The 26,691-nt window shown below is 49.0% G+C and overlaps 1 protein-coding gene across 4 annotated transcripts in view; it reads left to right on the top strand.

Moving 5' to 3' along the window:
* Window positions 1-23,039, top strand: part of CUL1 (cullin 1) — an 88,933-nt gene extending 65,894 nt beyond the window's left edge. For all 4 annotated transcript variants that reach the window (XM_069587021.1, XM_069587020.1, XM_069587019.1 and 1 more), the window contains 14 exons: window positions 637-767; window positions 9,616-9,723; window positions 10,356-10,462; window positions 11,673-11,721; window positions 12,084-12,215; window positions 13,558-13,675; window positions 14,971-15,047; window positions 15,486-15,617; window positions 17,261-17,353; window positions 20,596-20,643; window positions 20,723-20,805; window positions 21,321-21,426; window positions 21,932-22,045; window positions 22,554-23,039. In XM_069587021.1, coding sequence (XP_069443122.1) covers window positions 637-767; window positions 9,616-9,723; window positions 10,356-10,462; window positions 11,673-11,721; window positions 12,084-12,215; window positions 13,558-13,675; window positions 14,971-15,047; window positions 15,486-15,617; window positions 17,261-17,353; window positions 20,596-20,643; window positions 20,723-20,805; window positions 21,321-21,426; window positions 21,932-22,045; window positions 22,554-22,634 — 1,379 coding nt within the window. In that variant the 3' untranslated portion in view covers window positions 22,635-23,039. The remainder of the gene's footprint in view (window positions 1-636; window positions 768-9,615; window positions 9,724-10,355; window positions 10,463-11,672; window positions 11,722-12,083; window positions 12,216-13,557; window positions 13,676-14,970; window positions 15,048-15,485; window positions 15,618-17,260; window positions 17,354-20,595; window positions 20,644-20,722; window positions 20,806-21,320; window positions 21,427-21,931; window positions 22,046-22,553) is intronic.
* The last annotated feature ends 3,652 nt before the right edge of the window (window positions 23,040-26,691 follow it).

The raw sequence follows: 26,691 nt of genomic DNA on the forward strand, positions 1-26,691 counted from the left end.
TCGCATCCACTGATGCTACCACTGTTTTGTGCATGTGAGTGTGTGACTTTTATGCTGAAAATTCTTAGAGATGAGAAGGCTGCTGTTTTGCGAAAGTATTTCCCTTACCCCTTCCTTGTTTTCCTGGGACATGTGAGGAGCTCAGTAGAAGACTGGTGTTTAGACACAGGACTTTTCTTCTTTGGTGCTCATAAATCAGCCATGTGCCATGCATGTATTAAGAGAAGAATGTGGGGGCCCTTTTGTGGCTGAATTGTTTGTATAGTTGAGATGGATGTTCATAAATACTCCTTAAATTTATTCATTCTTGTAAATAATATTTGAGTGCCTATTATGTATTAGGTATAATCAGTTTCTCAATCTTGAAGCATCACCTGTAGTTCCTGTTCATCTTTTTTCTGTTATATCAGTGGTTTCTCCTGGCAAGGGGGAAATACGCTTTCATAATCACCTGATTTCATTGTTACTTTTGGCTAAATATAAAATATTTGCGTACAATTAAGTGCAATTGATTATTAGGTCTAAAAACCCTGTGGTTTTATTTCACTGCACCTTCCATCTCTATAAATACGTATTTAGTGGGGTGGATTTGCAAAGTTTGTTTTGATGCATAAAGGTGGCACCTTCTTCTTTCAGATTTGGGTCGCATGTATAATCTTGTATCTAGAATCCAAGATGGCCTGGGAGAATTGAAAAAACTCCTGGAGACACACATTCATAATCAGGGTCTTGCAGCAATTGAAAAGTGTGGAGAAGCTGCATTAAATGTAAGTACTGTTCAGCTGAACACGGGTCGGGCCTTAACCATTCCTGCGCGAGGACTGCAGACGGGTGTCCTGTCTGCACCCACAGGTCTAGGGGGTAAGACTTTCACTGGACTCGTATAGAGGATTGGCTATTGGCTCTTTAGAGTAGGAGTTTCACAAGCATCTTTGTTTAGTAAATAGCTCCATTAATTTGCCTCTGGCACTTTTTAGGCATTAAGAATGTTATTTCTGGATATTTTTTTTTTCCTTTCATTGTTTGTCAAAATTAACATTCCTTGCACTAGAAGAGAGAAGATGATGATTCCATAGAAAGAACAGGCTGAAGCCTCCTGGAGACCTGGCTCCGGCACCGTGGGCCACAGGCTGCCCCATGCAGGAACTTTGGTCTGAGTACCGCCCTCCAGTTGGAGACCGCAGGGCTGTTTGCCCTGGAAAGGCCCTTAGTTGTATGGCATTTCTCCTACAGCCCCCATCCCCACTGCCGCCCCCCCCTCCAGGAGGTACCAGAATATTTCTGCTGCGTTTTCTATGATTCAGTTGCTGATTTTACATAGGAAGTATCGCGTGTTTCTGAGAGACAGGTAAGTTGTCTTCAGGTTTGTCCCTGTTGTGCGTTTAAATTTCAGTCGTGTTCGGGACAGCTAACGGAGAATAAAAGCTTCTAGAACACAGCTGGTTCTTCTGCCTGAATCCAGAAACTTTTTGTCCCTGATTTTACTGTGTTTGGTGTAAAGTATTTCGAGTCTGTTTTCCTGTTATCTTTGGGGGCTCCCTTTTCCACTTTTCATTATGGGGCTCACTGCATCACTTGTTGTGACATCTGTGGATTATCAGAGGGAAGAATGTAAACACACCTTAGAGTTTTATAAAATAATACACTTTATACTTAGCAGATGGCAGAGTTCAGGCTTGGTGGTAGGTGCTGTGGAAAGTCTCCAGGTTTCAGGGTGAGGTCCCAGCAGTGCCGTGGGGCCCCTGCCCACAGCCCCCGGGGATGGTCCATCCGGGCTCAGATCCAGCTCTGTTGTTCACTAACCACTGACCGCATTGCTCACTCGCTTGTCCTGTCTGTGGCAGTTAGGAAGAAAGACTAATGATGGTGACCACCTTCTAGAGGTTTTGTGAATAAAGAATACTTAATGCTTGTAAAGGGCTTCTTACATGAAAGTACGCAGTGCTCAGCAGTGAGGATTGCAGTTTTTCTCAGGTATCCAGTCCTGTTTAATTTTTTTAAATTATGTAAAAATTATATGATTTTTCTTATGTCCAAACTCTGAATATTCTTTGTTGAAAAGTCTGACGCACAGACACAGGTACACACATATGCACGTGTGGACGTACGTGAGACTCGAAAGGGGCCACCTTGATGAAGATATCTTTTCAATAACGTAAGGTTTTCCCAATTGTTAATTCAAAGCCCATTTGGCCAGAAAGGCAGGGGTAGCCATCCATTTGGCTGGAAAACATGTTTTACTGCTAATAAATCTGATGTAGGCTGAAATTTTTACAGGTTTTAAGTTTGTAATGTGATTCGAATAATATTTATGTGTTACAAGCATCAGAATGGGCTTAAGAATTTTCTGAAGGCATATTTTTCATAGTTAAATGGATTTGAGAATCACATGTGTTCCTGGGTAACTGGTGCCCAGGGAATTCCCCTCGTGGGGTCCCCCTCGCTTCACCCAAATGGGAACTGGCAGTCCTCTCCCTGTGAAGTGTGGCTGAAAGCCTGAACATACGTGCTGCTTTTAGACGAGCTGTGTCTTGTAACTGCCACGCCCCCAGGCCAGGGAACACTAGAGAACAAGGCTGGGGATCAGGGCTCCTCTCGGGGGACGAGGGCTTCAGGCCCACCCGCCATCACGGGAGATTCCAGCGGAGGATGAGAGCTGTCGGCCTTCAGAGGCTGGTGACTGAGGACAGGCGTGCCCAGCCACGCCGCCCGCGCCATCGGCATGCCTCACGGAGGCTCCCGGAGGACTTCAAAACCTTGTGCACCAAGGACTCTTCAGTGATGGGTTTAAACTGCTTTAGAGCTGAACAGATAATTGTTTTAATAGGCAAGTTTTTTTCACCGGCGAGTCACCCCATGTCTGGCCTCTGGACAGAAGGGAGAGAGTGGGCGGCTGGGTCAGCCAGCACATTCCATGCTGCTCTTAGGGAGACAGGCTAGAGCCCAACGTGTGTGCTCAGCCGCTGGCCGTGTGGTGACGGTTTGTAGGAGAATTGTCAGATACAGGAGGAGACTTGAGGGGAGCAGCCTGGAAGCAGAGCCCGCGCCTTCAGGTTCGTTTACAAAGACCGAAGCCCATGGCATGGCCGGCTGCGTTCTTAGTTTTATCTACCACAGCAACCAGATACGTGATGGTGGCTGGTGCTATAACTCAAAGGCCCCATGTATGCTGCAGAGAAAATTGAAGTTGTTTTCATTGATTCCGCAAGGATCTGTGGCCTGGCTCTGAGCCTGGGTTCCCATGTGAAGTGCCACACCTCTGTGCTGCCCTCGGGTCTCAGCTTTCCTTCTCAGACCTCCGTGCCCTTCTCCTCCTGCTCCGCTGACTGGATGGCGGGTCTGTTTTGAAACCTCACGTCTTCCCTCCTCCGTCCTTCGCTCAGCGGGGCAGCTGTGGGCTCGGTGCCCCTGCCCCCCCCTTCGCCTCCAGCAGCATTCGTCCCCTGAGATGGAGTCATTTCCTACTGAGTCTGGACCAGCCGTGGGTCTTCACACCACCATACACGTGCCGTGCTGGACCTGCCTGGTTCTTCTCTCTTCCTAGATGTATGCCTTCTTTTTCCCCTGTATATTACACACCTTCATCTTCCAATACCCTCAGATGCCATTCTTTTCCCAAAGCCTTTCTCGACCACTCCTTGGAACCAGCATCGTGTTGGACTGTTTACACGGCATTCACACTCCTTACATTTTGCTTGTCTGTGTAAATGTCTCCTGCGGAGCTGGCTTTATCCACCGTCGTGCCCTCAGCCCAGCTCCGTGCCTCACACAGAACAGGGTCTCGGTGCACTTGGGTCTTTGTGATGCTCCTCTCTGTCTCCAGCAGGATTCAGGGGGCTTACAAAGTGCGTAACAGGCGGTAAGACAAATGAGACAGCAGCAAAGTAAGGGCTGCAGACACAAGCAAAGCTGAGTGCAGAATAGTGAGTGGCACTCAGAATGCATGCAGTGAGGTGGTGAAGTCTGGTCTCCTGACAGAGATGGGTCACAAATTTGCCTCCAGTGTTTTCCATCAGTACAGAAAGCCTGCTGGAAAAGACAGTTGGCGGTACTGTGATGTACGGTCAGCTCCTTGATTCACACCGATCATAAGGAACAAGCCCTCAGCTCTGAGGAATGACTCTTACCGGCATTCAAAACTGATAATACCTTTCCTAATGGCCCATCTAAAGTGAACACCAGCCATGTGGAAAGTCATCCAAATACAACGTAAATACAAAGGAAAACTATATCAGGTCATTGGATGGCTTTGTAATTTCCCCTGACACCGAGGTTTCACAGCAGAATGGGGTTCAGGGAAGGAGTCAGCGCAGACTAGTGAGCACTTGCTAGTGAGCACTTGCTAGTGAGCACTTGATGATACAGTTGGTTTCATGCTGAATTTTTAATTAGCACTCCGTTCTGCAGCAATCTGGGCGCTATTGTTCTCTACAAAGAAGGCCTCATAAATCAGGTATAGAGAATGTTTCATTACTGTCTTCAGGGCAGAAATGGCAACAGATAAGCACAAAGTCCTCTTTGAAACTGTATCTTGACTGAGTGACTTCAGTCTAACTGGACCTGAAATGTAACCCAGCAAGAGTGGGCTTGTAGATACTTTGATGTCCAGCAGGACTGTTGGTCTAACAGTGGGAGGCTGGGCTGCGACCTGGACTGGGGCACAAAGTTGTCAACATTTATTTGCAGGTTTGGCGGGTGGGGGGGAAGTGTTCTCCTGAGATGAAAAGGCATTTTCAGGAGTAGCGCGGGGCTGCTGGCTCCAGGATCGGGAGTGACAGTGCTTGTAAGAGGAGCACTTAAAATGGAGAATTTTAGAGACAGACAGAAAATCAGGGCACTCTGACAAGCATGTTTTCAGCATAAGACTAAGGAGTGAGCCTGAGGCCGTATATCAGACTTGTAAAAAAAGTTCTATGGTTTGGGTTGAGAAGTTGGCTTAGATGTAATTATAAGAACCGAATTGTGTACGAACTTACCCCGGAATAAACAGAGTAACATGGTGCTGGGTGCTTCTGGCAGATGGAGGGTTAAGTGATATATCCAAGATTCCCTTTCTCTCTGGAGTAAAATCCCAAATATAAGAACTTAGTTCTGACTCAGTCTTCCTATGGATGGTGAGAGAAGAGAATGATCCACTCAGAGCCACACCTGCTCGGGAGCCTTGCATGGGGAGTGTGGTGTAGCTCCGTCTGGTCCAGGGGATGGAGCACTCAGCCTCAGCCAGGTCTTCCCAGAGTACAGAGTGGGTGGGAGAAGGTCCTCAACCAGCACTGCTGAATGCTGGGTGATGGATCATGGTGTCAGATTTTACTGTTTCTCAATTTGAATATGTTGAACATTTTCCGTAATAAAACTTAAACAGAAAGAAAAAAAGAAATGCACTAGTTTTGATGCAGTTGATGTGGGAAAAGAGAGGGGACTGAGGAGTTGTTTTAGAATAAAAGGAAACAGTTTTATACAGTAGGTCCACCTGATCCTTTTAATTACAGAGAACTGATAACATGGTGGCAATGCAGATTGGTCCAGAAAACATGCAGGTAAATTGTCCACTCTGTCTTGCCATGAGATGAAGAGAACAACCTTTTTCTCTGGAAAAAACCACAAATAAATGTCCATTTTTAGTCTGTGATCACCAGGCTCTGAGGAGATTCACTGTGTCCTTCATGTAACCAGGAAGCTCCCTTCTCTCCTCCACCTGTAGGGGGAAACCTCAGTCCTTTCTTCCACAGGCATACCCATCGAGGAGCCTCCTCTTACCCAAATCCCCCACACCAATCTCAATTCTGGCTTAGCCTTGCTGTGCGCCCGCCCACCCTGAAGAGGCCGCGCCTGGTTCCCAGCCCAGTCAGAGGAGACCGTGAACTTCTCTCGGTGTTTGAGCTCATACCCGGCAAGGGGGGGCAGCCTGAGCAGCACCCCACGAGGATGCTGACCATCGTGTGATGGGGGAGGCCCTGCTGTCCAGGGTTCAGGGAGGTTCTCAGAAAATACTGGTGACGAGTCCAAGATTGGCAGCTGGGATCCTACACGGAGCCCCCAAGAGGTCTGCTGGGACAGGAAGCGGGGACGGGGCAGGGGAGGCAGGTAAACCTGAGAGGACGGCCTGGGCTGGCCAGACCAGGGAGACCCCGAAGGCTAGGTCAGTGAACGCCTTAATTCCAAGGACAAGAAGAAACCAGGTTAGGCTGTATAAGAAGCCTGAAACTGACGATATGATTTTCTTTCTTTTCTCCTTTTTTTTAAAAAAACGAAATTGCGACCATGTGAAAAATGGATTAAAAGGAAGAAGAACTGTTAGCATACCAGTTAGGTGTGTTAAGAGTGGTTCAGATAGAAACGACGCGGCTGGTGATGGGGACGCAGAGAAGGAACGAGGCAGTTAGACTCTGTAACAGGCAGGGTTCATGTCGGATGATTGTTGAAGCTGGACAGTGAATACAGGGGGCGAGTTTTACGGTCCTTTGTGATTTTGAATATATCTGAATCTTTTCTACAATAAAACGTTGACAGAAAAGAAATGTAAATAGCAGTGCAGAGGGCGGCAGAACCATGGGGCGGTCAGGCCAACTCTGACGCGGAGTTCAGGAATCCCCATGTCCAAGACAGGTTGTGTGAGCCGAGTGGGGACATCTGGTCTGGAGAGGAATGTGCCAGCCTCGGGCAGAAGATGCCCATCACGTAGGAGTTGGATGAGGTCCCCCCACCCCACCCCCCGCCCCCTGGGACCAGCCTGAGCAGTGTCGTGTTTCCTATATGCAGAGACCTCTTGCATAGTAAGAGTAATCACGCAGATTGCTAAGTACTCCATTCGTTGTTGTTTTTTTTTTAACATCCAAAATTCGCTTCTTCATGTTCTTAAAAAAGCATGCATTTTATCCAGCTGGCCCGAAAAAAAAGCATGCATTTTTTCCTCTGCCCTCACCTCTCTTGCTTTTGTGACTCTGCCATCTGGGGCCCTCGGAAACAGCTCCTGCACATCACCATTTACCTCCCAGTTGCTAAATCACCCACCTTTTGAACGTTTTCTCCTCCATTTGACATTGCCGATGGCTCCTTCCTCAAACTCCCTCCTCTGTGCTACTCCTGTGTGTCCCTGTCTCCGTCTGCTCTTGGCAGCTCCGAGGTGGCTTCTCTCAGGATTTCAGAAGCTAATTCAGGTCTCCAGGGCTCAGCGCCTAAGCACAGTCTTCCCTCAGGAGGTTCCATCCACACCCTCGCTTCTCACCAGCCAGACTCCCGGCTGGGTCTTCTCCTGTTAGCCGAAAGGATCTGGAATTGGAGTCTGAAGGTTTCTGTTCCCTTAGAGAAGGTCTGTCTTTCCATGGGGAATTCATACCTGGCATTTCTTGGGACTTTTATGTTTTTTCCAAATCCTGGATCTGAGAAAAATCGGTCAAGAAGTGAAGACAGGGGAGAGCGTGTAGTTCTCTCGCAAACATAATGGTCAGCATAGAGGCGCTGCTGGTTCAGAGGACTCCATCGAGGTGGGAACTCCGAGCTTCAGGCCGTCTCTGGGAACCAGGCTGAGACAGAGGGGCAGTCCAGTGGGTCAGCTTTCCTCCTGGGCAGTGCCCAGTTATAAATGTGTGTGTGTCGTCCTCTGCTCCTAAGAGGCAGTCCTTCTTGCAAACGAAGCAAATATTAATCTGTTTATATTCATAATACACTTTATATCAATCCTGTGAGTGATGTTGCAAGAAACAGCAAGGTTTGGAAGCAAATTAAGTCCTTAAATTGGCAGTTTTGATATGTGATTCTTTTTAATGCTGCTAATAACCTTAATGTGTGATAGTGTTGGCATTTTCCAGTGTTTGGGTACTTGTTGGAGGTGAAAGCTCTTTGTAAATACTTTAAAAGAACCAATGCCAAGAGGAAAACAGTATGAATGATGAGAAATAATTTGACATGAAATCAGAAAAAAATCTAAAATCTAAATTGGCAAAAGCAGTATCAATTTCAATGGCAAAACCAAAATTAAGTCAAGCGGACAGTATTTTCATTGTTAAGAAAAAAAGAAAAGAAATGAGTTTATATGAAGTAAGACGTGTGCTGAGGGACAGGTATTTTTGGATGCAGGCTTAGGAATCAGATTATTAATAGAGGATGCAAGAACTTCTACACCTGGAATCGTTCTCCGGAAACTAAGAGCGGGATTGTACAATGGGACAGTCAATGCTGTGTGTGTGTGTTCTAAGTTTTAAGATAGAAAAATTTTTAAACGTTAAATATATGTGGCATCCGCTTTCAATATTTTAAGTGATTTTTATTTGGCAGTTTTTTGTGTTAAGTTCCCTTTTAACATTTTATCAAATGTCTGCCCAGTAGAGACCACTTTACATGTCACTGAAATGAAAATCTTGTCACAGTGCTTTTATTCATAATAATAACAGGCCTGGCATGTTTATTATATCTTTAATAACAGAAAACCTCTGAACCTCCTGGTATAACCCTATCACTGAAGAATGATTTAATGGTGACCCAAGATCAAGTCAGGTGTCACAGAAACTCAGAGTGATTGGAATTGGGGGATTTGTGGTTTCTCCTTCCTGAACCGGAGGAGAAATACTCGTCAGGAATTGGGGCATGCTGGCAGACCGTTGACACCTCCCGTCAGTGACGTGCTGGCCAGGGAGCCCTGCGCTCATGCTGAGCCCCGCGTCCAGCAGCACCGCCTGGGCTCCGCCTGTCTGCCCGACCTCTCCCTGGGCCTTTTCCTCTCTGAGACTCTCAGGAGCAGGCTGCCCACATCAGGCTGGCCAGGTGCCCGCCCTTGACTTTGTTTCTTCGTCTCTAAGGGGGAGGCCAACAGCCCTGACCCCACAGTGTGATGGGTCAGGCCTGTGAGCTCAATCTGCCCTCTGACACGCAGCCAGCCCTCGGGTTGGCCACTCTGGTCTTCATATGACCCCAGACTGTCCCCTCCGGCCCATCTTTCCTGCCTGCCTTCTGCAGCACTCCCGAAACCTCTCCTGAGGCTGGTTCTCACATCTCCTTTCTGTTTTTCTGTCCAAAGAGTCCCAGTGGCCACCTCGCCGATCGCCTGGTGCTCTGACGGTCTCCGGGCCTGGCCTTTCCCACCCTAGCTCTCTACTTGTCCTCATCCATCTTCAGATTTCCCGGGTGTACTAGTCAGACCCTCACTGCCACGTGTGACCCACCCCTGCCGTTGCCCACATATCCTGAGATCTCAAACCTACATTATTTTTGCATTGCCTGCTCAGCTAAGTTCTAAGTAACTTATTGACGGGTCTCCCCAGCCAAGACAAAGTCCAGAATATGAAATCTTCAACGGCAAAAGTAGACAAAGCAAAGCTGTCACTTTGAAAGTTTGTTTTGTGTGGTTCCTTTGAGTTTTCAGATAATTTGAAAAATCACTTTTTTGTGTAGCTCGGAATTAGTATTTCATTTTGAGTACAGAGAATATATTTTCTTTTATTATATCTATAAGCAGAATATCCTATGTGTTTTGATGATGGGATGTGAACTATTTCTTGATCTTATTTGTTAGCATCTTTGAAGAAGGAAGCAGATCTTTTGGAATATTTTCCAGTAGCATGTGAGTATACAGTCTAGTCCCCAGGAAACAACTCGTGTCTGTTTTTCCCTCTCCCCAAGGATCCCAAAATGTATGTACAGACAGTGTTGGATGTTCATAAAAAATACAACGCCCTGGTGATGTCGGCATTCAACAATGATGCTGGCTTCGTGGCCGCACTGGACAAGGTGGGTATGCTGACCTGTGGCTCCGTGCGGGACCGAGCGGACGGCCCGCGGGCCTCTAACTGTGTGTCTGTGGCCTGCAGGCCGCGGGCCTCTGACTGTGTGTCTGTGGCCTGCAGGCCCGCGGGCCTCTGACTATGTCTGTGGCCTGCAGGCTTGCGGACCTCTGACTGTGTGTCTATGGCCTGCAGGCCCGCGGGCCTCTGACTGTGTGTCTGTGGCCTGCAGGCTTGCGGGCCTCTGACTGTGTGTCTGTGGCCTGCAGGCCCGCGGGCCTCTGACTGTGTGTCTGTGGCCTGCAGGCTTGCGGGCCTCTGACTGTGTGTCTGTGGCCTGCAGGCTTGCGGACCTCTGACTGTGTGTCTGTGGCCTGCAGGCTTGCGGGCCTCTGACTGTGTGTCTGTGGCCTGCAGGCTTGCGGACCTCTGACTGTGTGTCTGTGGTCTGCAGGCCCGCGGGCCTCTGACTGTGTGTCTGTGGCCTGCAGGCTTGCGGGCCTCTGACTGTGTGTCTGTGGCCTGCAGGCTTGCGGGCCTCTGACTGTGTGTCTGTGGCCTGCAGGCTTGCGGACCTCTGACTGTGTGTCTGTGGTCTGCAGGCCCGCGGGCCTCTGACTGTGTGTCTGTGGTCTGCAGGCTTGCGGTCGCTTCATAAACAACAACGCAGTCACCAAGATGGCTCAGTCATCTAGCAAATCGCCCGAGTTGCTGGCTCGATACTGTGACTCCCTGCTGAAGAAGAGGTACTAGTGCGTTTGTGCATTTTCTTAGTAAACCTGCTTAAAACCTCGGCCTCTAGTGAGGAGTTAAAAGTTGTTACATGTGTTACATTGTAATTCTTTTGTACCTCTTGAGAAAAATGCTGTAAACCCAGTACAGCTTCTTATCTTCCTGAAAGTCATTTCATGTCACATGTTAACGTGGCCCAGTTCACCTGTTTCTTGCGTCTGTAATTGTAGACGGTGGGAGCGTGACCCTCCTAGCTAAAAGGCTAAAATTTGGAGCGCTGTCAAATGAAAAACTTTCGTATTTTAAATACGCAGGCACTCTGGCAGAGCTTGAGTTTGTTTGGCAGGACACACAGCTGCTTTTTTAGCCATTGTCTTTTCAGAAACTGTCTCATCGAGTCTGTTGATAGGCTATTCTTTCGTTAAGGCAGCTGACGCAGACAGTGGCGGAGAGCTCCGCAGTGCGGGTCTAATGAACATGCGTTAGTGACTAGAGGCAAGTGGGCGCCAGGGGAACCTTTGAGGAGAGGGACACGGCCCCGGCCTCTCAGGGAGAAGCTCGGAGCTTCCGGCCAACCGTTCTGAAGCAGGAGCACCTCTTCAGAGCCTGTTTGGTGGTTGGGTCATTTTAGATGAATTTATAGGGATCTCTTTTAGAGAGGACTCTTAGAGCAAAACCTTTAAATTTTTGTTTGTCCTGAAGTCAGTTTTCAATTAATATTTGCTCATAGACCAAAGTGAACAAGTCAGTTGCTAAAGGACAGCCATCTGTTTTGTAGACATAACGACAAGTGGGAGGCGGCACTGGGGAGGGAGTTTAAAATGCTCTCCCACTACCTTTAACTATTAGGCCATTGAACGGCCTTTTATTTTTTCAAAGTTAAGTTCAAGCATATTGAGGAAAGCAATTAGAAAAGTGAAGCTAATTTACTTAAATTTAAATGGCTTATCTTAAAACGATTCAGAATGTTTTCGGAAACTTTTAATTTTTGTTGTGGCTATTCTAAATGATTATTTGGAAGGATAGTTTATGAAATAGAATATAAAATTGCCAAATGGCCACAGGTTAAAAAAGCTAACCTTCCCTCATCCACGTGCTGATCTGAAAAAGAACTCACCGTTTGAACCGCATCTGATATGGTAGTTTGGCAAAGAGGTGCTTATTTAGTAAACATTTGCTGGTTTGTTTTAGTAATAAAACACCGTGCCTTTTAAAAATTTTCAGTTCCAAGAACCCAGAAGAAGCAGAACTCGAAGACACGCTCAACCAAGTGGTAAGGTGCTGGCTAGTTACGTCGGTTTTCAGGAACTTTTTCTCTGACAGATGGCTTAGAGGTTATGTTTATGAGGCATCTGAACAGTAGTAGAAACACTTATTTTATTCTAAATCTGATTTTACTTCCTGTACTGAGTCAGTAATGTTAGCATTTGTGCCTTTCTCATTAGTAATAAGTCTAGACCAACTTAGTGTGATTTAAGGAGTGGATGGCAGTGTTAAAAGATGATGGGGGCAGTATTTTCTGTCACTCTGAATGTCAGCATACGGGGTGGGACAGAACAAGACCCACGTGTTGCTTCCCGGCCTGTGGCTGGGGCCGGTCGTAAGGTGTGTGTGTGCTCTCTGGCGGCTTTCCAGATGGTGGTCTTCAAGTACATCGAGGACAAGGACGTGTTTCAGAAGTTCTACGCGAAGATGCTGGCCAAGAGGCTTGTGCACCAGAACAGTGCGAGCGATGATGCCGAGGCGAGCATGATCTCCAAGCTGAAGGTAAGGCTGGCTTCTCCCAGAGTGCAGCCTCGGGCGCCGAGGCTCCCGGTCCCTCCAGGCTGTCGGCTGTGCCGAGCCGTCAGCTGTGATGGCAGTGTGAGCGCTGCCGCTGCATACCAAGAGCCCACCACCATTGTCGAGACGCGTCCAGGCCCCCCCACCAAAGTTGCTGAGACGCGTCCAGGCCCCCCACCAAAGTCGTTGAGACGCGTCCAGGCCCCCCCACAGTCGCTGAGACGCGGCCAGGCCCCCATCATAGGGCTGCCTGTGCTCTCCCCGACACTCATGCGTGTGCCCATGTGCACACACACACAGGTTCCCAGACACAGACACGTGTGCACGCACACACACACGCCCTTCTGCTGCAGCTGAGCCCACCCAGCGCATCCTCTCCCGGCTCCCGTGCACAGCCCCAGCTCTGCACGCCCCCAACCCCCACCCGCCCACTCCCCCCACCACCAGGAATCGCTCCACGTGGCGTGGCCTCCACTCATATGTTTTGTTGGCCTTGAGCAAGTGGGGCTTTTTGTATTTCTCTGGGCTTGGTTGACTGTTAGTAACCCCACGTCTGCAGGACAGGAAACACCAGTGTTAGCTGGCTATTGAGCATTTATTTCTTAATTTGGCTCCCACTGCACCTGGCCTCTCAGGGCTGTTCCATGTTTTACGGCGTATTTCACTGTGGCCGGAAATTAGTTAATGTGAGTGCTACTCCGTGCGGGCTGCTGTGATGGAGTACTGTAACTCAGTGGCTCAAACAGGAGAGAAGTGTTTGCAGAGCTCCAGGGGCTGCCAGGATGCCCAGATCAAGGTCCAGGCAGCTCAGTGTCCAGTGCAGGCTCCCCGCCCCTCCCCTCCCCCTTCCCTGAGGACGCCCAGCCACGTCCCCACCCAGCCAACTCTTCCCCGCATAGAGGTCCACCCTTGGGACCTTTCCTAAACCTCCTTATCTCACCGTGGCCCCACTTCCAAGTGCCAGCAGCCTAGGACTTCAGCATGGGACAGGGTGTGGGGGGTGGGCAGGCCGGTCCGCGGCCATGGGTGAGGCACAGACAAGCCAAGTCGTCTCGGTGTGCTCGTGCTGTCAGAAATCCTTGCTCTTCCTGCCCGAGTGGCAGTCACTGTGTTCCACACCAGCTGCTGGCTGTTCTGTTTACAGCTGTGTGGGCTTTGGTAGCATATGGACGTTAGTCAGTGCATGTTCATACCGTGAGCTCCTGTACCTGCTGCAGCTTCAGTACTGCCGTGCAGCGTCTCCTGTGTGTATGCTCCCCGTCAGACTCCCTGTATACATCTCTGTCTCTGGAGAAGTTAATAAGGCAGTTGTCTGGGTTCGTTTCAGCAAGCTTGTGGTTTTGAGTATACCTCTAAACTTCAGCGGATGTTTCAAGACATTGGTGTAAGCAAAGATTTGAACGAGCAGTTCAAAAAGCACCTGACGAACTCCGAGCCACTGGATTGTGAGTATCCCCTGGTTCCCGAGCTTCCTTGACCAGGCAGGGCTCTTGGAGGAGGCGGCGCTCTTTGTAGTGAGTGCGAGAGATGGCAGCTTTACCAGAAATTCAGGGCCAGGCACACAGGAAGTCCGCACCCCATGCCTCCTGCCTCCTGGGTGATGACAGGAGGTGAAGCCGGGGAAGGGGGTTGGCGTTTCCCCCGAGGGGCCGAGCCGGTGGGGGTCTTGTGTTCAGGTCCTGAGCCCTGACCTCTTCCACTGGCTGGCATAGCCGCCTCACCCTGGCCAGTCGCCAGCTCGGGTGCCAGTTACAGTTTAAGTTCCAGTCAACGTTTTTTCACTGTAGTTTGATTCCATTCTAGCAGTTTCTTCTATTATAAGAAGACCAGTCAAAACCTGGCTCCTTGATTGCACTGGGGGTCAGGACAGGCCGGTGTCAGGACACAGAGGTCCTCTGGGCTCCTGCGAGGTCTGACTGCGGCAGGGGGTGGCAGGTTTCGCTGACATGGTGATTCTCTTGTTTTTAAATGAAAATGAGGCTGTACTTGCCCCAAATCAAAAGCACCATTCCATTGTAAAACTTGACCGTGGTGCCAGCAGACTTGTCAGCTGTCTGCAGTGATGACATTATGGTATAATTTATAGATCGTGTGTGGTAGATACATACAGTCTTTGTGCTGTACACAGAGTCTTCAGCGCCACACAAAGCATAATGAAGTCAGTTGACTTGCGCTTCTCATTGTCTTGAGTTTGAGGCTCTCAGGCCATCCAGCCTGAGGAACTCAGGTGCACCCTGAGTGGACTGAGCTTATTGGTGGCTGAAAACCAGAGCAGATGAAGCCAAACAGGCACATGGTGTTATAATTCCGAGTTAGACGGGGAATGAAAGACGCACTCTGCAGGGAGAGAATTTGTGGCACTTTTTCCCTTTACTTCCCAGGTGGCTCAGACAGTAAAGAATCTGCCTGCAATGCGGGAGATCCTTGGGTGGGAAAGATGCCCTGGGGAAGGGAATGGCAGCCCACTCCAGTGTTCTTGTCTGGAGAATCCCTTTGGACAGAGGAGCGTGGTGGGCTACAGTCCATGGGGCTGCAAAATCAGACACAACTGAGTGACTAACACTTTCCCTTTACTAAATTTAATTGAAATTTAGTGTATTTCGTCCTTAGTTTTATATTAAAGCAGGATTTTTCATTTAGTGTGTTTTTCTTTTAGTAAAAAGAAATTTAAGTTTACCTGCTCTGTTGGCATTTTCCAGTTTATAAGGCTAATGTATTCCTGAACTTTCCCCTCCCCCAGTGGATTTCAGTATTCAAGTGCTGAGTTCCGGATCGTGGCCCTTTCAGCAGTCTTGCACGTTTGCCTTGCCGTCGGAGGTAAGGATGGGTTCCTCTTCTGTTCCATTGGTGCTGGGCAGGGATGAGGAGGAGCCCCTTCATGCCGGCATGCCTGCAAAAGGCCTTCCTGCTGGCCGAGCCGTGCCCAGGCAGCCCTGAGCACTGGCCGGCGTGGGGTCAGGAGGTGGCACCTCCGGTCCCACTCAGCAGTGGTGGTTTACTCTCAGAAAGTAGGACCTCGTAGTTCGGTGATGAATGTCATGGTGATCCCTACTTGTCTTGAACTAGAGACTTTTTTTAATTGTACTTTCAAACGTGTAAATTAACGGGCTTCTGCAAGATAATGAACACCTGATACTTGCAGTTCACTTTCATGTCAGCATGTTGTCCTGTGAACTAGGCCCAGTGTGTGTTTAGAGATGACTGTAGGATGTGTTGAGGCACGTGTTTCACAGGCGCTCCCCACCTTGTACGCAGCTGGAGCGGAGTTACCAGCGATTCACAGCCTTTTATGCCAGCCGTCACAGCGGCAGAAAATTGACGTGGTTATATCAACTGTCAAAAGGAGAATTAGTAACAAACTGCTTCAAAAACAGATACACTTTGCAGGTAAGATCACTTTTTATTTTGGAGGTTGGTTTGTTTGTTTCATATAAATGGAGATGAGATGCAGTATAGAAATCCAGTGGTGACACGCAACAGAATCTAGAGTTAAGCTTCTGCGAAATAATACCGAGGTTAAACAGCTTGGAGTTTATGAGTCGGAGAGGTGAGTTCTCTCTGGCTAAGGGAGAAGCTACTCACTAATGCTGAGCCTCACTTTTCTCCTCCACAAAAGTGTGGAGGCGGTGTTAGAGCTTGGACTCTGTGTGCGGTGTGAAGACGAAGTGAAGTTGAATGTATTTTAATAAGCGTTTGAGGGCTTCCCTGGTGGCTCCGTGGCAAAGAGTCTGCCTGCCAGTGTAAGAGACGCAGGTTCAGGACCTGAGTCAGGGAGATAGGTTGGAGGAGGAAATGGCAGCCCACTCCAGCTTCCCGTTCTTGCCTGGGAAATCCCATGGACAGAGGAGCCGAGGGGCTGCAGTCCTTGGGGTCACAGAGTGTCCTTGACACAGCTTCTGCTTGACATACACTAGTGTTCAGATACCAGCTTTAAAAGCTGGAGTTTTCTGTCTGTAATTGTGATACCAGCTCTCTTCTTTGCGGGGCAGTTTCCTGTCAGCAGCAGCCTCGGCGCTCGCTCCCTGCGGTGCTGCGCACCACCTGACGGTAACTGTCACTTGCTTTCTGGTTTGTCGCTGAGCAGCCAAGCATCGGCCTGGCGAAGGGACCTCCTCTGGCTCCTGGCTGATAAGAGCCACAGTTTCCGTTAAGATCTTGTCCCTTAAAGATTCCGTCTTGAAGAGGGTTCACTTGTGTGCTTATAGGCTTATAAAAGCAATTGTAAATCTGTAAGTGTTAAGAAACTTCTGACTGCATTTTGCAGACTCAACCCGCTCATTAAACTTTCAGCAATTCTACTCTGATAAACTGAAGTGTCTGATACTCCGTCACACCAGGTCCAGAGATCTTTATCAGCTTGAATGTGGATTTCTATACAGCTAACCCTTGAGCAGTGTGGGAGTTTGGGGCACCGACCCCCTGGGCAGTTGATAATCGGCACAAAAGTTAGAGTCAGCAGTTTGCATCCAATGGTTTCCTTACATCTTCAGATTCAACAAACCTCAGATCTGTAGCACTGTCCTATTTACCGTTGAGAGTGGGGAATCCACAGATAAATGGACTCACACAGTTCAAACCCATGTCAAGGGTCCCCTATGCAATTGAAATTGTTTTCTTTCTTCCCAAGTATACATAGAAGAATCTCTGAGTTCAGACTTCATTACCTAAAATTTCAGTGCCCCCCTGCCCCGCTTTGGATCAGTAGACACGTAAACTTTATCGAGACCATTTACATAAAAAGACACCCCATCTTAAGTATTCAGTTTGCGTCATTCAAAGGTCCACTGTATCTACATGGACAAAACATGTGGAAGAAAATGCAGAATCCTCGAGTGTCTGTAAAGGTAGGGAGCGGCGTCTTTCAGGAAGAAGCGGATCATGGTGGAATTGTGAGACGTGCGTTACTCCCACTTAATGGATCGGCTTTGTGTTTTGCGTCTATTCAGAGCACTGCTTTCCTAAGTAAGTTCTTTTGGGAGTTGCCCAGCATTTAGCTCTTTCCTCTCTTTCCTTTGCATGGGGCCCCGAAGGCATCCACATTCCAGATGGCCATCCTGCTCCAGTACAACACGGAGGATGCCTATGCCGTGCAGCAGCTGACGGACAGCACCCAGATCAAAATGGTACTCCAGCCTCGGTGTCCTGGGGAGGGGAAGGATCCATGACCCTGAATAGGCTCTTCTTCCAGGGCTCAACACATGATGTGTTCAAAGCTTAATTTTTAAACTCAGTGTAACATATACCTACCCACACACATGCCCACATGGCTCGCTTTTCTCATTCATTTAGCTTGTTCTCAGCCCTCTTTCCAGCTAAGCTTTCCCTTACTAAACTTAAATTTTCACCAAATGTTATCCTTCCTGCTAATCGTTTTTTATTGAGCTACATTTCACATGACACTGAATCCACCATTTTATACTACTCAGTGGCTTCCACAGGGCTGTACGACCACCGTCGTCATACAAATCCAAACAGTTCCATCAGCGGAAGAAGAAACCAGTAACCGTTAGCAGCAACTACTCTTCACCTTCATCTTTTTGTGACGGGAAAAATCCGTTCAGGCATACGGACGGGCCACACCGTGTCTATCCGTTTATCAGCTGATGGGCGTGCGAGTCGCTCCTGCTTCTCGACTGTTCTGAGTGACGCTCCTGGGAACACGTGTGTGCAGGCCTTTCAGTTCTCCCGGGTGTAGACCTAGCTGTGGAATTACGGCCGTGACAGCTTACGTTTTCCTTCTGGAGGGACTGCCGGGCGGCCCCACGGTGGCTACCCCTGCTCGTGTTCCAGCAGCGGTGTGAGAGCTCCACCCTCTCTGCATCCTTGCCAGCACGGCGCTCACCCATTGTAGTGGATGTGAAGTAGTGCCTCATTGTATGTTTATGCCCACTTTTAATTGGGTTATTTGTCGTTTTGTTGAGTTGTAAGAAGTCTTCATATATTCTATGTAGTAGACCCTTTTCGGATAAGTGATTTACAGATATTCCCTCTGTGGGTTTTCATTTTCTCTATCACGCACGTGGTTTTAATTCTGATGAAGCCCACTCTATTTTTCCTCTGTTGCTTATGCTTTTGGTGTCAGACATCTGAGGAATCATTGCCTAATCCAAGGTCAAAGATTGTTCTTGCCCTGTTTTTTCTTGAAGTGCAGTTGACTTATTATTAAAGTATAATTGAAGTATGAATTAATACATTAGTTTCAGGTGTACATCATAGTGGCTGGATATTTTTATACATGTGTTTCCCCTCTTGGTTGGTACTGGCAACCTTGTCGAAAGTCAGTTGGTTCTAGATGTCTTTCTAGATTCTCAGTTCTTCTCCACTGATCTAAACGTCTTGCCTTATGCCAGTACCACATCGTCTTTGTGTAATAAGTTTTGGAATTGAGACGTCCAGCTTTGTTCTTTATCAAACTTGTGTTAGCTGTTCTGGGTCCCTTGTATTTCCATATAAATTTCAGGATTAGCTTGTCTGTTTCTGCAAAATAGGCAGTTGGAATTGTGATGGCGATTGTATTAAATCTGTAGGTTGCTTTGGGAGAATTGCCATCCTAACAAGATCAAGTCTTCTAATCTGTGAACATGGATGTCTTTCTCTGTTATTCAGATTGTCTCTAATTTCTTTTAACTGTGTTTCACAGTTTTTATCATGCAAGCCTTTTTACACTTATTTGGTGAAATTTACTCCCAAGTGTTAAGTTTGATACTTTGGTGAAATTTATTCCTGTAAGTATTCTATTAAGTTTGACGCTATTGTTGATGAAATTGTAAATTCATTGCTGGTGTACAGAAATACAATTACCTGTTGGATCTTGTATGCTGCAGTCTTGCAGAATGCATTTATTCTGGTACTTTTTGTGTGGATTCTTTAGGACTTTTTAAATATGCAGTCATGTCATCTATAAGTGCAAATAGTTTTGTTACTTTTACTCCTTGGGTGTCTCTATTTTTGTTGCTCGATTGCTGTGGATAGAACTTCCAGTACAGTGCTGAGTAGAAGTGGTGAGCACGGGCATCCTTGTCTTGTTCCTGACCTTGAGGGGAAAGCTTGCAGTTTGTCACTGTGAGTTTTTCTTAGATGCTGTTTACTAGACTGCAGACATTCCCTTCTATTTCTATAGTGTTTTGTTTTTTTAGTGTTTTCATCATGAAAGAGTGTTGGATTTTGTTGAAATGTTCTTGCTACTCTATTGTGATGACTGTGTGCTTTTGTCTACTGATGTGTGTTATGTTGACTGTTTTTTAAATGGTGAACCACCCTTGCATTCTTGGGATAAATACCACTTGGTCATGGTATATGACACTGTTTATATGCTGCTGGGTTTGGTTCGCTGGAATATTCTCGAGGATTTTTGCTGCTTTATTCATAGGGAACTTGGTCTGCCATTTTCCTGTGATAGCTTTATCTGGTTTCGGTGTCAGGGTAATGTTGGCCTCATGGAACGTGAATTAGGAAAGTCATTTATTTTTGCGTCATGCTTCAAGTTAGCCCAGAATACATTTTCAAGTTCTAATAACACAAGAATTTGCTTCTGTGCACATAAGAGTCTCTTTTTTTCCTTCCTCATTCCTCACCAGGAGGAGGAGAGGCTCAGGTTGTCACCAGACCGCAGGGAGGGCTCTGCTCCCGGGAACTCCCTTTTCGGGGCTGGGTGGCCCTCGCTCCCCTGTTCAGCCTCCACGCTAGCCCCTCAACCAGCTGTCCCCCACTTCCCTCTCCTCTCCTGTGTGAGGGCTGTTGGCGGCTCAGTCACTCTGGCTTGTGAAGACGGCCTCTGGGGCGTGGCCACCTCGTCCTCACCAGGCTCCAGGCGGTCAGCACACCGGAGGCCTCTCCAGCTGGGCCTCGCCTGGGCCTGCCTTTAAGGGCAGGAGGGCATGTGAGCATCCCGGCGGCTGTCCCGCTGTGTGGGGTCCCCAAGCTGGGGCGCTAGAGGAGAGCTGAGACAGGACAGACCGCCTGCTCTCTGCGCACAGAGGCGGCCCAGGGGCGTGGGTTCACCAAAGGCAAGTCTCGGGCGCCACCCCTGGCGTGTTCATGAGCAGAAGGTGCGTGCAAGGCTGCTGAAGCTCCTGCCCATTCCTTTCAGTGCTGTGTCCAAGATGCAGTCAAGGAAGTCGATCTTACACGTTCTGGTCTTTATTAGTAGAGTTGTGAGTTTTAATACTCGGTGATCAAGAGCAGAACGGGGTTGCTGCCACTTTTCGGAGTAGGTTTGGGGAGCCGCTGAGGGGCACAGCCCTCTTTTCCCTCTGGACATAATCTTCTACTTGGGTCACTAATTTTTCCCCAAAAATGGACTCTGTGGGATTGGCTGTGGTTGTTACTGCAAAGAAAAAAAATGTATTTTTCTCTTTAATTGCAGGACATTTTGGCACAAGTCCTACAGATTTTATTGAAGTCCAAGTTATTGGTACGTCTGTGTTCTTTGAATGTTAAACTAGAAGAAAGCCGTTTCCTGAGATGATGTACTAACAGTTGTTTTCTTACAGGTCTTGGAAGATGAAAACGCAAATGTTGATGAGGTGGAATTGAAGCCAGATACCTTAATAAAATTATATCTTGGTTATAAAAAGTAAGGAAAATCTGCTAAGGAGATGGTCCTAGGCCGCAGACTCACCCCCTGACCCCAAGCGCGCACACGGGTGTCATCGCACACGGGGCTGTGAGCCCAGTGCTGGCCTCTGCCGAGGCCTTTGACATCCTTTGGCCATCCCAGGTGTTTCTCCAGTTGACTCTCAGTTTTCGGGGTTTTCATCTGGTAAATGGCTCTCCTAGAAAGCCTGGCCCTCTGAGCCCCCGTGTCTTGATGTTATTTCACTTGATAGTTTGGGGAGAACAGGTTAAGGAGCTGAATTTCCTGGGACACAGCCGTCCCGTTGCTGGCAGGGTAGGACCCCGCCCCATAGGGAACTAGGGGGCCTCTCACAGAGATGACGTGGCAACGGCCTGGGGAGGCGGGAGGTCATTGGTCACGCTCTCCACCCTCTGTCTGGGGGCAGAGCCACTCTTTAAGACCAAAAACAGAAAGCAGCTTTACTGTATGTCTTTGAAAGCAATAGTGACTGGTCTCCTCAACTTTCTTGACAGTAAAAAATTAAGGGTTAACATCAATGTGCCCATGAAAACGGAACAGAAGCAGGAACAGGAAACCACACACAAAAACATCGAGGAAGATCGCAAACTACTGATCCAGGTGACCGGGCCGGCCCCTCACGTGGCAGGCGGGCCGCCCGTAGCTGGGGGCGCTTCCTTCGGGCTGTGTGTCGCCTGGGACTTGGGAGAGGCGGCCTGGATGATAGATTGTTCTGGGTGTAGTAGATGAAATACCGAAGAAACAGATGAGAGAGTCCGTAAAACGGGCGGGAGCAAGGCTTGTCTGGTGGAGCGCTCAAGTGCCATCTGTGGCTTTGAGGACTGAATTTTTCCTCATTTTAAATGTGTGTTCTAGTTGGGTTAAATTACTAAAATTGCTGCTCACAAAACCAAAACACTCTAACATTTGTTGTGTTGGCGCCGAAACAAGCAGAAAGAATCAGCCCCCTGCGTCCTTGGACCTGCAGTGTGTTCGTTCCCGTTGGGATCCCAGTCTTGCGCACAGAGCGCACCCCGCAGCCTTATTGCTACTTCTCCTCATTACAGACAAGTTCTGGTTAACTCTGGGGAAAACAAGGTCTGTTTTTCTTTCCTTGGTCACATAGGCGGCTATTGTGAGAATTATGAAAATGAGGAAGGTCCTAAAACACCAGCAGTTACTTGGAGAAGTCCTGACTCAGCTGTCCTCAAGATTCAAGCCCCGGGTCCCAGTAATTAAGGTATAGGAATCCCCCAGCACCAGGATTCAGATGATTATTATCTCAAAAAACAAAAGAGGCGATGACTGTCACAGAGGAGCTGGGCTTAGTCACGTAAAATAGGTTTCCACAAAAGAAAACAGGCCGAATTCTGAGACGTGCAAAATCCTCAGCATTCCACTTGCTGAGCTGCTCAGAGCGAACAGCGCCGGCCCGGGAGCCTCCTGCATGTGCGGAGCCCGGTGGGAGGCTCGTCCCGCAGGCATGGCTCCTTCTGGGCCCCCGGGGGGCCTGCAGCCCCGGGACACGGACCCCCGGGGTCTTTTCACGCAGAAACCGGGCGGCTCCTTCCCCTTCTGAGACCCGAGGGGGGCGGTGGGAAACCCCGGGGGGCGAGGGGGCGAGGGGGCTCTGCGGGAAGTGAGACGGCGCCGCCCTGGGAAGGGTGGGAGAATCCCTCTCTCTCCCGTCGGTAAATGTGTTTTTCTTTCTCTTCACGGCCGCTCCCTCCTCGGAACACCACGCGCAGAAATGCATTGACATTCTTATCGAGAAGGAGTATCTGGAGCGAGTGGACGGGGAGAAGGACACCTACAGCTACCTGGCCTAACCCGGGGGTCTGAGCGCGGGCGCAGCCCCTCGGCCGCGGGGACGGCAGCCCCGAGCGCGGCGGCTGCGCCCCCGGACGCCGGCCCGGCCCCTGGCGCGGGCGCGGGCCCCGGAGCTGCTCAGGACCGCCACACTTCACGTCTGTACATACGGACACCGACGCCATTTAACCTAATTTAAGACCGGAGGGGGGCACCTCCCGCGCCGAGGGCTGCATGCGCCTGCATCCGGATCAACCATTGGCCACGCGAGCCCCAGCTGCCGGCCGGGGCCCCTCGGAGGCCGGCAGTCCTGGAGAGCGGGTCTGAAGGGACCCACGTGTAATCTGCTATGAGAAAACCATTTGTATAGTGTGTTTCATTTTTTAATGTGTGAAAATAAAGAAAATTAAAGGATTTCTGTACAAGTCGCATTGGGTTTTTGTTTTAAGTTTTACTAATTTCTATCTGTAAATAAAAGATATAATGATTGTGCAAACGGGCCTTCCCTGCTGTCTTCCTGAGGCCCCGAGGGCCGCCCTGCTGAGAGGAAACATGTTTAAGCTTTGAATGTCCAAGCCCTGTTCGCCTTCTCCTCCTGAAGCGTTTGCCTTCATCCCCCTGACTGGCTGCAGTGACCAACGCCCTGGAGCCTCCCCATGGCTTCTCTCCCCCGTGGTGCTGGCCAGGGTCAGCCGGCTGCCTTCCTGGAAGGGTGGCCGCTGGTCACCGCGTTCGTCCCGAGTCGGGCTCAGGGGCCACGTCCACCGCCAGCGCCTCCCTTTCGCCTCTGGCCCATTGTGACTCCTCGCCTGTGGTCTCGGGTGGTTGGCTTGCAGCCCCTGTGCGGTCACTTCCCAGCCTGAATCCAGAAGGAACGGGAGGCGAGAGCAGAAGCCCCGGGCTGGTTTCGTCTTTTGGGCTTCGTGGTCCATAAAAAGGACATGTGGCTCTCCTGACTGGAGACTCGGACGTGCTTGTCAACACCTGTGCCATCTCCACCTGCCCCGAGGCCTTCTTCTGAAGTCAGGGCCAGAGGAAGACACCCAAGCTACTATGTCCTTCCGGTTTTTTGGACCAATCTGGCACCTAACAGGTTAGTGTTTTAAAATTTAATGGTTAAATGGGTTATTAAATGGAAGAGTAATAGACTTAAGCACTTGGCTTAACGGTTTCCATGTTTGTCTTAGTGTATCTTCTTTTTTCTAACAGTCTTAATAAGAGCCCCAGTGTATGAACCAGGTAAAAAGCAATGCCCCCCCCCCCCAGAGAACCCCCACCCCCCAGAGCTGTAGTGCCCTGGGGCTCCGAGGACCACCTAGAGACTGCCCTGCGAGTCCCCGGCTGGGAGGTGAGACCACAGCTCTGCTTTTCCTGGCAACAGTCCGCCTGCCCAGGGACAGACGCGCTGTAAACCGCCACAGCCGCTTGCCACACTTGCTGTCTGACTCCCCGCAAGAGTAGGAAGGTAAATTGTTTTGTTTTTTTTTTTTAATTTTTATGGGAGTGCAGTTGATTTACGTGTTAGCTTCTGGTATACAGCAAAATGATTCAGTTACACCTGTTTCCACTCTTCTAGATTCTTCTCCATACAGGTCATTACAGCGTATTGAGTAGAGTCCCCTGTGCTATACAGGAGGTCCTTGTTATCTGTCCTGTGTGTGGCAGTGTGCATATGCCCCAGTCTCCCAGTTTATCCCTCCCCTGCCTTACCCCATCTTCAACACAAGCTTGTTTTCTACATCTGTAGTTCTTACTTCTGTTTTGTAGATACATTCATATGTTCCTTTTTTTTAAGATTCCACATACGAGTGATACTATATGGTGTGTCTTTTTCTGGCTCCACTTAGTGTGACAGTCTTTAAGTCCGTCCGTGTTGCTGCAGATGGCGTTGCATTCTTTGTTATGTGGCTGGATAATATTCCATTGTGTCTGGGTACCACAGCTTCTTCATCTGTTCGTTTACTGATGGACATTTAGGTTGCCTTCACGTCCAGCTACTGTAAGTAGCGCCTCGGTGAGCGTTGGAGTCCAGGTACCTGTTCAGACAACGGCCTCCGCAGATACATGCCCAGGAGTGGGGTTGCCAGGTCACATAATAGAGCTTCGTGGTGGTGGGTTTTTTTTAACTGAAGTACAATTGCTTTACAGTGTTGTGTTTGTTTCTGCTGCACAACAGAGTGAATCAGATATATACCCCCTCCCTCTTGAGCTCTCCCCCAAACCCTCCCCCTGTCCCACCCCTTGAGGGGTGACCTCGGGGTCATCGCAGAGGACACAGCGGCTTCCCGCCAGCTAGCTGTTTCACACAGCAGTGTATCTGTGCTGATGCTCCTCTCAATTCGTCCCACCCTCCCCTTCAAGACAGGGAAGGGACCTCTTCATGAGACTTTACTGACGTCTCTCGAGTTCCTCCAGGGTGAAGAGTGTCTTTGGTAAGACCGAGGACATCCGTGAGCAAAGGCAGACTGGAGGTGGGTGATGGGAGGTTCCCTGTGCATACCCCCCACCCTGACCCTCACACTAGGTGAAAGTCCTGTTTAATGGATGTGGAATAAAAGGTAGTTCCAGACTTGATGCCTTCATTCCACGAACCACTTCCTAGCCTAACAAGAATGGCCGGGCCTCCAAATACAAGCCACGAGGGTTGAGTTCCCCGGCATCCAGGAATCAAACCAGGGTCTCCTGCACTGAGCTGCATTTTTCAGAACCTCAATAGTAACCTTCTGAATCTGCCATCACCCACCTCTGAAGGCTGCCTAGTACCCAGGCCCTCTGGGAAGTTCACGCCCTGGGAGAGGGGTGGTGTATGGCAGCCTTGGCATAACCCACAGGGATTGGTTCACTGAAGGAAAGCTGTGTTCCAGGCAGTCGCTTAAGTGCTGCCCCTGATGGAACCATCTCCTCTCTCCTAGGAGGGGGGCAGCAAGGCAGAGCCCAGGGCCAGGAGCCCCTCTCCTGGGCTGGGTTCTCAAACCTCACGCCTGCCTAGAGGCAAACTGCCAGCCCTCACAGGTCAGCGCCTTTGTAGGAGGCATCCCGGGACACCACAACAGGAGACACAGGGCTGAGAGGCACCCAAATTTAAAATATATTTACTCACTGAGTATTTTAAGATGGCCTACCTATTCATTGAGGTATCTTAATTTTCCTTTGGAAAAAAAGATTTTGCCACACCCAGCTAAAAAATCATTTGACTCATTTGAAGTAAATCCCTCTTAACTAAATCCTTTTTAAAATTTTTTTTTTTTTTTAGGAAGGGCAACAACTTGTCTGGGTGGTTTGATTCTATACACATGAATCTCATCTCTCTAGAGGCAGAACAATGACTTGGTCAAAATAGGTGAGGACAGTTTTCTAAAACTTCTTTGTGGAGCTTTGGTTCACATACAAAAAGCTGTGTGGTGTGGATGTGTTGGACCACTTCTCATCCCAGGTACTACACACGCCCCTCCCTGGATCATTTGTAACAGAGGCCAGAGGAATAAGCAAGTGTTGATTTGAGCTTATTCTGATAAGAGCCCAAAGCCTATGCAACTTCCAACAGAGTGTGTGTGTGTGTGTGTGCATGGCGTGCGCGCGTGCACACTTAGTCGTGTCTGACTCTGCAGTCCCATGGACTGTAATCCACCAGGCTCCTCTGTTCATGCAGATTCTCCAGGCAAGAATACTGGAGTGGGTTGCCATGCCCTCCCCCAGGGGAACATTTTGAACCCAGGAATCAAACGAGGGTCTCCTGCATTGAAGGCGGATTCTTTACCAGCTGAGCCACCAGAGAAGCCCTCCAACGGAATACTTAGGTTCTTTCAAAATGTCGTTTGAAACCTTTCTTGATGACCTACCTACAAATCTAAAGTGGGCTTCTCTGGTGGTTCAGAAAGTTAAGAATCTGCCTGCAGTGCAGGAGACCTGGGTTAAATCCCTGGGTCCGGAAGATCCTACCTGCAACCTACAAATTTAAATGACACCATCTGTGAATTGATTTTTGGCGGCAGTGGTGGGCAGTTGAACGCCTTGGGCAGAGGTGGGAATCCAGAGTTGGAGTCATTGACTGGGCACACTGAAGTCTGGAGGTTGACT

Source organism: Ovis canadensis, chromosome 4 (genome assembly GCF_042477335.2).
Source record: "Ovis canadensis isolate MfBH-ARS-UI-01 breed Bighorn chromosome 4, ARS-UI_OviCan_v2, whole genome shotgun sequence".
Classification (NCBI taxonomy): Eukaryota; Metazoa; Chordata; class Mammalia; order Artiodactyla; family Bovidae; genus Ovis; species Ovis canadensis.